Source organism: Triturus cristatus, chromosome 4_1, assembly GCF_964204655.1.
Source record: "Triturus cristatus chromosome 4_1, aTriCri1.1, whole genome shotgun sequence".
In the NCBI taxonomy this organism is placed as follows: Eukaryota; Metazoa; Chordata; class Amphibia; order Caudata; family Salamandridae; genus Triturus; species Triturus cristatus.
This window is the reverse complement of record NC_140585.1, coordinates 53,147,763-53,161,733: the sequence shown is the minus strand read 5'-3', so window position 1 is coordinate 53,161,733 and position 13,971 is coordinate 53,147,763. Positions and strand designations below refer to the sequence as shown.

Genomic DNA, 13,971 nt, shown 5'->3' with positions numbered 1-13,971 from the left:
CCCGCAGAATGCCTCATTATTTAAAAGCAAATAACTACCGTTAGCTAATAGCGTGAAAGTGGGTGTAATTGCTGGCACAGCATTTCCCTTCAGAATGCAAGCCAAATTTGGTGTGTGATCGTTGCATGCGCCATGCAATTGGATGTTCCTACAGACTACTGAGTGATCAGGTGTGGAAGTGCATTCCTCTCCTTTTAAATAAACCTCTTTACCCTCTCTCAGGCACCTGTGTGTAAATGGGAGTGACCAAACTTCATGCAGGAAAGCGGTGCCCAATGGTTCGTATCTGCCTAAGGCATAGTGTTTCATACATGAACTGAACTTGAACAATGGAAATGGTAAAGTGATCAATCCATGGATAAGCCACACAGCTGAGTTCGATTTAGCCACAGAGAATGATAAAGGTTCCAACTTTTCTATATGCAATAATGAGTATGTCGCTTCCTTCATGGACATGAACTGTTGTTTATCAGTCAGATTAAACGGCCGGAATAAAGATGATGTGTTTATGTAGTCCCAGGGAACTTTCCCAGCCTTCAATGTTTGTAAAGTCCATGCAAACTGCATTATAGAACCCAATTTATTTTGACCATGGTATAAAACAGACATATCATCCTGTACAATATCCACAGCAGATGAAACAATAGTATCTATTGTGTAAATTCTGGAAGAAAGGGTGTTTATGCTATTATCAATGACAGCAAAAAGCACTTTGCTTGATCAATAGCTCTTAATCTAGAAGCAGCTTCAATTTCAGATAATTTCCAAACTTCATTGTAAACAGCATACACCCATCTTTTGGACCTGCCACCCACAGGGCCCTTGACAAAATCAATCAAATCTACCTTGTCATTTAATTTGGATCAATGAAGTTTAACAGACGGCAACGTGGAGTGTTGCAGCCAGTTTTGACATAACTTGCCTACAGAATATGTAGTAACAGAATGGGAAGATTCAAAATTTGGGGTCCACCCTAACCTGTGTATAACCGGGGAGCAGACCCAGGAAACGATGTTGACAGGAATCTGAACTTTTCTGCCATAATACACATCCTTGAGGATCCAGAGTAGAAATATTGAAGGATGTATTAGTAATGAATGACTGCAATTCATCAAGGGACAGATCTGTGTGATTATCCCATGTTGGATAAGCACCCAGATCAGGAATAGAAGGGGATTTAATCTTTTTAGAAGTAGCCAATCCAAAGCAGGTGGTCTGAAAAATAGTAGTATTCAAAAACAGCAGTTGGTTAGGTATAAGGCATGCACGATGGAGTGCCTCTGTGCCTAGTATCTGACAAGCTTTAGAACCCCAAACAGATTTAAGATCAATGGTATCTTTCCACAGCTCATAGCCCCCTATAGCTAAGTCATCCATAAAGGACTTCGAATACAATAACTTAGTGTGGGTCAATCTAACTTTGGAAGCTGACTCAGCAGCCATTTTAAAATAAAAGGCTTCAGGATTAGATACACTGAAATCAGTAAAATATGTACATTTTTTCACTAGTATTTTGGAGCTGCCTTCAATTGGTGCTGGACAATGTTCCCATTGCGTATAATTAATGACATTTCTAAATGTATTCGCTTTATGCAGGAAATTATTGCCATAGTGTTGGTAACAAAACAATTCTCCATAATTTGCTGTGTCTAAATACAAATCTTCAGCATCAAAAGCAGCATAATATTTTAACTCAGAAAAAAGAGCCTCTACGGCTTGGACATCCCAATCATCAGAGCGTATGTTTTGTTTCACAACATCCCCCATAGAAACACGAAGTACATTGGGGACATTAATCACCTCTGTGGGACCATGAATTTGAAATTTTACAGCAGCCCATACAATCCCATCTAACACAGGCCAGGGAGTAATGTGAACCAAAGTCTGGTCTCTCTTCATGATGTGTGACGAGGAGTGGGGTGCGAAAGGTCCATCAATTAATCTAATTTCAGATCTCTCGGTTAGATAGTGTCCATTTACTAGACAAAAAAATACAACCACAAATCCAATCGATATAAACAAAAAAATAGATATGAGCACCAGCACAATGTAAGTCCAAGGGGGAATTAAAAAATGTCTTTTAAACCAAACAGCAAAAATAGAAATTTTCCATGGGGCATTCGATGCAGTAGAGTTAGTGTCAAATGAAAAACATGACTGGTCAACTGCACTTGTTTGCACACCAGGCAACGACACATCTGTGGGATAGGTATACTCAATATCTTCAACGTGACCACCAGCCGGCGGGGTCAATAAAGGATTAGTAACTGTATGCATCTCGATGGCAATGTCAGGCCTGGTGGTAGACGCCAGAGCCAAAACAGAATTTCTCAGCATCGCAGGGCAAGAAACCGCTGGAGTCATACTAAGAAGAATCGGCCACTCGTTGTAGTTTGACATTGTCAATGGAGATGTACCTGTTATCCTTGCGACCAGGAAGAGGAGGTAAAATGACTGTTCTTGTACCCTGCACGCCAAGCACTGGAACCGGTGCACGATAAGAGGGGCCGAACTCCTTCTTGTTCTCCACCTTCTCACGGACCAGGTCACCAACTCGAGGTAGCCAGCCAACGACCGGAATCTGAAGTGCAGCATCAGTTGTGGAGGGCAAGTGTTCCTTTGCAAGACTGTCTCTGGTCTCTTGTAGATTCTGTAATACAACAGAATGATCATCTACGTCAAAGGGTGCTGCCGACGCCGCCATGTCTAGACCATCAAGGTCCGGGACAAACATCTGTATGCCAAAGAGCATTTCCTATGGGGTCCGTCCCCCCAGAGACCTTCTAGGGAGATTATTAAGTACACGTTGAACGCTATACAAATGGGCCAACCAGTTCCTGACAGCACCTAAAACCCTAGCTGTCAGGGATTGCTTTAGGTCACGGTTCATTCGCTCCACAACACTATTGGCACCTGATTTTCAAATATTTGCAGCTGTGTGCTTGTTGTGTCTAGAGCGTGGGCCAATCAACCTGAATTCAACAGCATACATTGTTATTTGACCTTGACGGCTTCTGCACACAGTGTTCAGACTAAGGTCGCAGTGCACGTCTAGGGATGTGAACAACAGACCGTTCTCATGCAAATCAAAAGCAAGCAAGCAGTTTTACTTGTAATAACAGCTACCTATAGTGCCGTGTGCAAAAGCGGCAAGATGGTAAGATGGCGTTTAACTTCTAAAGCGCTTATCCTAACATAGCAATGTATGCACATAAAACCCTGTCTTCACTAAAGCATTACCGGTACATAAAGTGGGAATTACACAAACATACTTTGCACAAATTTAGACCCTGGGACATTAAGTAATTCGTCCAGAATCACACACCGTTGAGTCTAGTGCCGAGGTTGGGATTTGAACCTGGGTCTCCAGGTGAGCCTCTAGGGCACACCTTCTCTTGACCGTCTTTGTCTTCATGTGAGTTAGCTGTCAAGAAGCACCCTCCACAGCCTCCGCTCCTTTCCTGTTTTTCACGAATTTCCCAGACAGCATCGAACAGTCTTGCACTTATCTCTTTCCCAGTATGTCGCTTGATGAAATTTTGCCATACTCCATAAACACAGGGCAGAGTACCCTGTCCAACAAACTTGTGGTTCCCCTGCTCTGTTTAGATTTGGTGGAACCACCATGTTTCTGACAGTAGAGCCAATGCTGGCTTCCTTGGGACAATGTGTGACCAACAGCCAGCTGACATTGGGCCGTCAGTCAGATCACACACCCAATTGAGGGAAGACATTCTGATGTCATTTCTTTTCCTGTTCCAAACTACCAGTGACAGCCTGATGGTCCCAGTCAAGAAAAAGGATTACTCATTTTTGTTTTTAGTTTTGAACAACAAACTTCTTCTTTGGAAGTTTGTTGTATTGGTACGGTGAACATCTGCCTACTCAGCAAAGTTCAATGCTTTCTGAGAAGCCACCATTGCATGGTAAAGGCACAGACCTCTCCGCCTGCCTGTCGGAAACTCTCTATGTATGATGAGATTAACTGCACATCACTCCGCTGACTGTACAGAACAGAGTACATCATGCAATACTTAAAATATGACGATATCTTCCGCCACTGAGTGTCTGTGTGATCTCTGCGTAGCAATCCCAAGAGAGCCTTGCTTTCCTCCTTTTCCACTACCAGGACCTTTGCCATCTCCACGCAACGGTGTTATGGCTTGAAAGTATTCGTATAAATTCCCCAGTGGGGTTGAGATCTTTTCACGAACAGTGAAGCATCTGGTCCATGTGTCCTTAAGTATCATGGGAGAAGTATGCTTCTTTATCAGAACCTCTTGTCCTGGCTCTTGCTCAGGCAGCATGGTTTTCTGATTGCACCATTCTGTGAGGAGTTCCTGACTTGTTGGGAGATCACTCTTCGCCTTGTACGCTATCTTGGATCTGATGCGGGACCCAAATTCTGCATTGTTCAGCAATAGCTCGTCTTCTGCCCCCATGCAGATGGTCTGAAGATGCAGGGATATACTCTAGGACATCAGGCAGTAGTGAAACCGACCCTGCCTTAATAGGTAATTTTAAGCTATGCAGACGAGCTGAGGCTCTGAATGGATGCGTCCATTACTGTGCCTTGCAGCCCCTTCCATAGCGGCGTAGTTGCTGTTTCATTTCACTGGTGATCCGGCTCCAGCTTGGTTAGTGCTAGCATTGAAAGGAAAGTGCAGAAACGTTTGGAGGTGCATAGCACAAATGTGATCTCCTGTGGAGATGCAGGCGCTTGGGATGCATTGTCCAGCCATCATAGTCTCAGTGTGGCTGAGGTGAACGCCAGGAGAACCACCATGGTCCCTGGAATGAGGCGTGCATCACCACTAAAAGTATCCCACACACAGAGCGGGAGTGCCCTGGGCTGTAATCTGCACTGTAGCCCTGTAGCCTTTACTCATTCAACGTAATTACAAGTTCAAAAACCATTACTGTACCTTCGAGTGACAGATTCCAATGAAGAGCCTAGCCCAAAAGGATAATGCACCAGTCCACAAACCTAGCATGGTACTGCCTCAGGATAATGCTTCTCATCCTCACACCTAAAAACACAGAATGACAAGATAGCTTCATGATATTCAGCCCCATCTGTAACAAGATAACTACATGTAGTAGACACCACTGGAATGTTTTGTAAGCAGAGCACCTTACTCTGATCTCACTTTGTTACCTTTAAAACCTGAAAGACTACTTTGCCTGTGCGTGTGAGAAAAGACTTATGTAATCTTCAGTACATGTAATTTGTTTACAGTACTTCCTTTTGGATTGACATAAGCACTAGGTCTTCACAAAGGTGATGTCGGTAGTGGCTTCCCGTCTCAGCTGGTCGGGGATCTCAGTATTTCTGTACCTGGAGGACTGGCTGATCAACGCAGAGTTGCCCAGGTTGGTGCTCCATCATTGCAGTCGACAGCTTACCTGTTGTTTGACCTGGGGTTTTCAATCAGTGATCCCAAATCTCACCTGAAGCCCTCTCAGTGCCTGCTGTTTATCGGGATGGTACTGGATGCCATCTTGCTCAGAGATTACTTTCCTCTGCAAAGGATAATGAACATTCAGGGTATGATTCCAATGATCTGGATTGGAGCCCCAGTAAATCAATCAATCAATCAATCAAATAAACTGCATTTGTAAAGGACAGCACTGTCACCCCTAGGGGTATCCGGGCGCTGAGTTTCTGTCGAAGAGTCAGGTCTTCAGTCTCTGTCTCAAATCTGGCAGCGAAGAGGCTGTACGGAGCTGGAGGGGAAGGTTGCTCCAGGTCATGGCAGTGATGTAGAAGGAGCGGCCACCACTGCTGCTGCTGCATGAGATGTGGGGTGTGTGTGTGTGTGCAGGGCGAGTGAAGAGGAGTGCAGTAGTCTAGAGGGTTTCTGGAAGTTCAGTTGATGGTTGATGTAGGCAGGTCCTAGGCCATGGAGGGCTTTGTAGGTGTGTGTGAGGATCATACCTGGCATCTCTTCTGGATGGACAACCAGTGGAGGTCTCTAAGGTGTAGGGGTGATGTGGGTTCCTTTGAGGAGGTTCAGGATGAGTCTGGCTGCAGCGTTCTGTATGGTCTGGAGTCTTCTGAGGAGCTGGATGGAGATGCCGGCGTAGAGGGCATTGCCGTAGTTGAGGCGGCTGGTGAAAAGTGCCTGAGTGAAGGTCTTCCTGATGTTGGTTGGGATCCATCTGAAGATTCTGCTGAGCATGCACATTGTGTGGAAGCAGGAGCAGGCAAGTTCGTTGACTTGTCGTTTCATGGTCAGCTGGCTATCGAGGATGATGCCAAGGTTGGGTGCATGGTCGGTTGGTGTGGGTGTAGGTCTGAGATTTGCAGGTCACCAGCTGTAGTCCCATGTGGAGGTGTTCTTCCTGAAAATCCGTACTTTGGTTTTATCGGAATTGAGTTGGAGACAGTTTTCTCTCATCCATTTGGCTTCTTTGGTGATGGCGTCGCCAAAGTTGGATTTGGCCTTGGAGGGGTCCTCGGTGAGTGAGAGGATCAGTTGGGTGTCATCTGCATAGGAGATTATGTTGAGTCTGCGGGATCTGACGACGTCTGCGAGGGGTACATGTAGATGTTGAACAGGGGGGGCTGAGGGATGATCCTTGTGGTACGTCGCATATGATGTCTTTGGGTGCGGAGGTGAAAGTAGACAATCAGATGTTCTTTTTAGGCTCTGTAGGAAGGAGGTGATCCACTTGAAGGCATCTTGCTGTATGCCTATCCTGTAGAGTCTGTTGATGAGGGTGTTGTGGGAGTCTTTGTTGAACGCCGCGGAGAGATCAAGGAGGATGAGGGCCACAGTTTCTCCGCAGTCGAGGAATGTTCTGATGTCGTCTGTGGCAGAGATCAGCTCAGTCTCAGTGCTTTGGTCGGCATGGAATCCTGATTGTGATGCATCCAGTAGGTGGTTTTGTTTCAGGAACTCGGTGAGCTGCTGGTTGATGGCTTTCTCAAGTACTTTGACCGGGTAGAGGAACAGGGAGATTGTACATTATTTTTTTAGATCGATGGGGTTGGTGGAGGCTCTCTTTAGGAGGGGGTCTGGCATCAGCGTGTTTCCATCTGTCTAGGAAGGTTGCTGTGGAGTTGAAGGTGTTGAGGATGCTGGTGAGTTGCATGCTGATTGGGTTCATTGGGAGGTCGTAAAGGTGGTGGGGGCAAAAGTCGGTGGGTGCACCCAAGTGGATGGAAAACATGACGGCGGATGTGGTCAGGGCGATGAGCGGAGACCAGGTGGTAATGGTTTGGCAGATGTTCGCTGGTTGGTTGAGGTCATTGGGGTTGAGGGTGGTGAGTTGGAGGTTGAAATTATTGTAGATGTTGGTGAAGTCCTGAAGGTCCTTCTCTTGCTCAGACTGTTGACTTCCTGGTCACCCATGCACCTAGCACATGTGGTCTTTACAAGCATTGGTTCCAACATGAAGAGGAACAGGAAGAATCTATTGTGCTCTCAAGGGATGCAGTAGCAGAGGTGGACTGGTGGGAAAGAAAGGAGAACATTTTTCAAGGAAGACCTTTCTGCCTGTCTCCAGCGATGGCCACAGTTGCAACAGACACTTCCACCCGAGGGTAGCATTTGCAGGACCTGGAGATCAGAAGCCTTTGGTTTCCAGACGAGCAGAGTTGTCATATAAATCTGCTGGATCTGATTGGCACTCAAGGCCTTTCTCTTGACACTTTGCGCTCAGACGGTCTAGATCTTGACTGACTGTACAACAGCAGTGTGGTACCTGAACAAGCAGGGAGGGTAGAGTCTCAGACTCTCTGTCAAGAAGCTCTGAAACTCTACCCTTGGGTACATCAGCATGGGCTGTGACTTGTGTCTAACTATTTGACAGGTTTGTGGAACACCGCGGCCGACGGTCACATATGGTGTCATCTTGCCAACTGCAAGTAGTGTCTCCAAAAGGTCTGTGTGAAGTGTGGTCCAAAGGGCAAGATATTATTGCCCTTTGGGGCACACCTCACATGGACCTCTGTCTCTCAAGACAAGTCTCACTGAGAAGTTCAGAGCCCTCCAACACCCGCTGCAGGGAACATTGGTGGATGTGTTTCAGTTGGAGAGGAAGTTTCCACTTATCTCCCATCCCTGTGACATTGATTCTGAAGAATATTTGCCATGATTAGGCACAAGTCATTCTCATTGCCCTGGATTGGCCATGAATGGTGTGGTATGCAGACCTTAGACGTCTGTTGATTGCGTTCCCACTTCATCTTTGCTTCAGAGCGGACCTGTTGTCTCAATCAGCGAGAGAGGTCCTTCACCCTCATCTTCACCGCTTATACCTTCATGTGGAGATTAAGCAGGAAAATCTGAGAGCATTTCAACTATTACCTATTAACTATTGCCTTTTAGCACATCACCCTTCTACAGAATTTGTTTACTCAGGGAGCAAGAAGTCTTTGTTTCCTGGTGTGCTGAGAGAGGGATCCAGGGGCGGGTCCTCTGCTATGGCAGAGGAGCGTGACCCCCGGCCCTCCAACCCTTGGCACCCGCACAAACGTGAAAAATAATACAACAATAAAACGGGTTTAAACCTGTTTTATTATTGCTTTATTTTTCTTGTGCTGAGTCTTGGGGGCACGCCTGTGTGATGACAGGCACCGAGGGGGAGTGCTAGGAGCTCTGCCTTCACTGTGCAGGGGGATTTGGCCGTCCGACTCAGGCCAGCCAAACCCACATGCGCAGTGAAGCTCTCTCCAACCCCAGCTTCACTGCTGGGTTTGTAGAGAGCATGCACATGCTCCCAGTCTGTCTGGGAGCACACATCATTGGGGCTCAGGCCGATCCTGAGCTTCAGGATTGGCCGCAGTGCAGTGTGGGAGCCTATCCCTGCTTGAAGTGGAGAGGAGCAGAATAGCGTGACACGTTGCTGAAGGGTGGCAGATGCAGGTAAATTCTTTTTTTATGTTTTGTATTTCTTTCCCTCACCTCCCATCCATCCCCCTGACCCTGCGTCCACCTACTTTCTATGACACTAGCCGCTCCTGGGAGGATCACACCTTTAAAAGCATCTCTTGTCACTGTTCCTGTAGAAAATCTGCCTTTTCTGTGTGCTCACCCCAGATTGTTCACCTTTTGCTGGGCCCTATTTTTGCTGCACTTATAACTCTGTGCACTTTACCCCTGCTAAACAGGGGTATGTGTCTGTGCTCCCTCTTTAAACATGGTTAAATAGGCTTATTTCGAGTTGGCATAGTTAACTTGCCTATAAGTCCCTTGAAAATGGTATAGAAAATGTGTCCAGGGCCTGGAAACTAAATACCACCTATGGACTGCAGCATCTATTGTGCCATCTACAGAGTGTGCCTGGAAAACATGGCTTAATTGCCTACCATGTGTAGCCTGACAGCAGCAGCTTGAACCCTGTTGCACAGACCTGATTAGGAAAACTTGATTTTAAATATTAACACGTGCAACATGCTGTCCACAAGGTAGGTTGCACATCATGTAAGAGTGGGACATGTTTGAAACTAGAACTGGCATGTTTCCACAATGACTAGACCAAAACGATATTGACCCTGGTCAAGCTCTGGCTGACAAATATGAAAAGGCAAAGGGTAGATTGTACACTTTAGTCTATAACTTTTGACCTCTACCAGCTACAGACTGCTTTGAGAGTCTTATTTTTATATTCAATAAAAAATTCAATCTATCGGTGAAGTTGGATTTTTAATAAATATATGAGAAGTGTAACTTTAAAAAGTTACCTTTCCCATCCTTTAAGTTGATAGAGGCTAATTTGCATTAGCTCTCTAGCCACTGGCTGGCCGGTACTTGAATGAAGAATGAAAGAGGTGTGAAAACTGCTCTCAGAGCAGAGACAATGGCCTGGGTGTGGGGAAGTTTTTTCTTGTCCTTGCAGGAAGGCCAGTTAGATGGACCCAAGAACTTCATTTACCTCTACAGGGCCTGCCCCGTCACAAGCAAATGTTAGGTGACCCTTGAAAAGGGTCAATCTTTCAGGCTGCCACCAAACCCAGGGGAAAGAAAGCTACCCCCAGGATCGGTTCTGAGTCACCACAGAGGAGGGGACTGCTCATTGCCTTGGCCACACTCCTGGGTGCGCACATAGGCTCTGCACAGTCGGTAGAGGGGCTCTCCATCCTGAATTTGAAGGGGCACTGTATTTTTTTCCAGTAGCGGTAACGGGCATGGGACTGCTGATAAAGTGGATTGGGTTTTCCCCAGGAACTGTTTTCATTGGTTAGGAAGTGCCCAGAAGTCACCCCAACCCCCTAGCTAGTGGCAGAAATAATTGTGGGGCCCTATGGCTTGATTACCAGGACACTGGAGAGGTGTGGCTCACTGGTTAGAGGCGGCCGACCCGTAAGCAGAGAATCGGCCAGGGACCAGGGTTCAATTCCCGACGCGGCAGGGTTGTGGACCAGGGTCAAAAACGGACTCGATAATTCTCGCCTCGGTACCTACTCTAACCAGGAACACACTCGGCAACTCTGGGCATTAAGCTTGCCTCATCTCTACAACGGCCCCCCACAGACGCCGGGGATGCCTGGTTTCACCTTGGAGATACCCAGAAAGGGACCATCTCACAGGGATAGCCAGGACGGGTTCCCCAGCGGTCTACAGCGCCGGGACGCCCCGTTGCTGGGGCAGCTGTGCGCTTTACAAGTCTACAACATTTACTTGCTGACAGAAACCTGAGAATAGTCATGTAGATCTGGTCCTGCTCTCTCTTGTACTCAGGAGAAAGAATTGGAGTCCAGGGGTCAGTTGGCTGCATGGACACAAGCTGCAGGAGGCTGTTTTTCTGAAGTGCCCAGTCGACCAGTGACAACTGGACCTATATTGGACTTTGCTGTTGGCATCCGTCTGGCACCCTGAGAGCCTCTGTGTGTCTCCCCAGAGTCCCGGGGACCTTACAAGTGTAGTTCTATGCTTGTCTTACAAGTGTACTCCTATGCTTGTTTAGGCAACAGAGGAAGTTGGGAAACTTTTGAAAGTTTTTCCTCCAGAGTCTCAGCAGAACCCACCGGAAAAAGTGTCTGACTACAGTGCCACAGCATCAGATTGACTGTCAGCTTCATCTCAGTAGAGGCTCCCAGCAGCTCCAAAATACACAATAAAGTCCCATTCTGCATTGAGACATAGAAGAATGTCAACAAGAATACTGCAAAGTTCCAGACCTCCTTTGTGGCCAACCTCCTTCAAGTGTCCAGCCTTGGGATCCATGGCATCTACACCACACCTCCTCTAGGAGTGAGCCTGGACTCTTGAGCTTCGAAGGAGGCCCTTGGCATTTTTAGTGAGCTCACAGCAAACCAAGCATGAGTAGGCGCTTTAGGAATGTGTCTGAAGCCCATCACTTCCACGCAGCTTTGCATCTTTCTGAGGTTGTTCAAATAAGTACTATTGCATTGGGTAACTATAAAAATCCGTTTTTCAGCGCCAAGATGAGCATGTGGTGTGCTTTTCAAATAAGTAAACCCAAGTAGATGATGAACAGAGCGCTGAAACGTTTCAGACACTCACCCCTAGTCACAGATCTGGGTTGAATCCATCATCGTTCTTTAGCTCACTTCGCCACCCCAGTTCAGACACAGCTATATGCAACTCAGTCTGACCGTGTGCCTCATGGGAACAGTCCAGCCCGAACCGCCAAGCCAGGTCTTTCCTGGACCGGAAACAAGCATCCTGGGACCGGTTTCGGGGTATCACCCCGAATCAGCCAGGATAGCATGATTCCAGTGGCATGGAGAGCACGGGACCCACGTCTGGGCATAACCTACCAGCTAAGGGCGAACAAAGCAAACACAATAAGATGATGGACGGAGTGCAAAAAAAGTATGTCTATGTTATGCTATATTATATCATGTTAGGATGAGGTTACGGAGACTGGAGGGACCACAGGAGATCTCGCAGTTCACGGAGGACAGAGCTCGTCTTCCTCTGTCGCACCCACGCAGACAGGAGGGTCATGAACCGTTCAATATTGGGGTCTAAAGCCAGTGTCCAGGCGCAGCCAGTTCCTCAGGGTGCGCTGGGTAATGGTGCAGTGAGAGTCAGGAGGGCGCAGTGTTTTGGGGTGTTGTACTCACCAATGGCCAGCATGTGTCCTTAACTTGCTTGTTCACACATCTTTGATTGGATCTGTACAGGTGGATTGATGTTTTGTGGCTTTTGAGTAGGGACCTGGGGCCTGATTAGAGTTTGGCAGACTCCATCGCAGACATGGCAGATTATTACAAGTACAATCGGCTATTATGCACCTGTAAGACAGTGAGTAAGAAACCCACCACACTTGGGAAGAAGTAAGCCGTCCACCAAACTCGAATTCATGACGTTTTTCTACATATATGTAAATGCGGTTGAATATGCACTGAAAATGCCCAGCTTTCTGGCGCGCTTCTCTTCATGTGGTCTCTCCTTCTCTCCTCCCAGGTGGAATACATCTTCACTCTCACCATCCCGGACCTGTGCTCAGAGGCGAACCAGGGCTACACCCACTTCCGCATGCACGGACGCTACGCCTACACCGTGCCCGTCTTCTTTGGAGGGAGGCACAAGGTCTGGGGGCTGACGGCCGTTGTCACGGACTTAGCCCTGAAGCTGCTGGTGCCCAGCGCCTACCAGAGCTGGTTGGGCAGATCTCAGAAGGCATGATGCCCGCCCACGTGCCATAAACACTGTCTGGTTCCGGAAACTGGCTCACCCTCCCCAGTGGGTGATCCAGACAGAACTGGAGGATTGATATCGCGTCATCCCCAAGGCCCAAGGGAAGGACATCGATGATCGACTGTTCCCAGCATCTTCGGAGTAGGAATCCCTTGAGGTGATGCGCGTTCAGGTGACAGAGTGCCTTTCCTTTACTCTGCCGGCTGCATATACATATATATCATATATCGCATGCGTGTAATGGGAGGGCGCCCTCCTGGTCCATCCCACCAATCATCAGAGGCGAGACATATCCGCCAAAAGAGCACACCCCCCATAACACATGGCCCTGACGCGCTGTCCATCGCTCCCAGACATCAAAAGCAGTGAGGCTTATGGCAGGTGAAGTGGGCGGGTCGATCTTCCGCCAGCCTCCTCTCCCGGTTTGTTCTGCGGGATCTCTCAGGATTTAGGAAGGTACTTCAAGTCTGCTCTTGAAACTGCCTTCGATCGAACCTCCGGACAATAACTTTCTATTCCGCGCCAGGATCCCCTCATCTGTGAGATGCATGCGTGACACATACCAATGACGTGTCACAGGTTGTAGGTGGAGCTGATGTGCTTGGTTCTTTCCTGGGGTTCAGCTCTGGTTCTTTCCTGGGGTTCAGCTTTGGTTCTTTCCTGGGGTTCAGCTTTGGTTCTTTCCTGGGGTTCAGCTCTGGTTCTTTCCTGGGGTTCAGCTCTGGTTCTTTCCTGGGGTTCAGCTCTGGTTCTTTCCTACTTTATATTAAACGTGGTTGGTACAATTTACCGCCACTCGAAGTTTCAAACTGCATGTTTTTTTGGTGTAGTGTTTTGACTGAACCCCTCCCTTAGCTATGAACACACATGCACTTGATTCCACATCCATGTCATGTTGTGACCGGTGGGACACATTGGATCTGCGTTCCTTTTATCAAGAGTTTCGGAAAGGAAGAGAAGGCGCTAGGGAGGCCTAGGGCCATCGACCAGGAACATCAGTGGAAAAGTACAGAGGGGTCTGTTTTCCAAAACAGTTACCTGCCGTCTGGTCACATTAAAAATAGCAAATGCCACCATCTGGCTGATGTTGGGATGCAGGGCTTCTAGGAGCTGGATTTGCTATATAGAATATGGTGTGAACCCTAAAACAATGTATGGGCCTGTACCCCTTCAAATGCTCTGAAATCTGTAAATCGAGAAAGGCCTTTCCTGTATCTTACAGGATTTACACTCTGTAATGTTACTTTTGTTGGGTATTTTCATAAATTCCCTCAAGACTTGTGCATAAAGTGTGAAGCCTGTCACGTGTAGCACAGTGGTGCAGGTGTTTTTTAACTACAAATCTGATCAGTCA

At 47.4% G+C, this 13,971-nt stretch overlaps 1 protein-coding gene across 7 annotated transcripts in view; it reads left to right on the top strand.

Moving 5' to 3' along the window:
- Positions 1-13,426, top strand: part of LOC146839456 (mitochondrial coenzyme A diphosphatase NUDT8-like) — a 249,060-nt gene extending 235,634 nt beyond the window's left edge. For all 7 annotated transcript variants that reach the window (XM_085651505.1, XM_085651507.1, XM_085651512.1 and 4 more), the window contains exon 5: positions 12,384-13,426. In XM_085651505.1, coding sequence (XP_085507631.1) covers positions 12,384-12,605 — 222 coding nt within the window. In that variant the 3' untranslated portion in view covers positions 12,606-13,426. The remainder of the gene's footprint in view (positions 1-12,383) is intronic.
- The last annotated feature ends 545 nt before the right edge of the window (positions 13,427-13,971 follow it).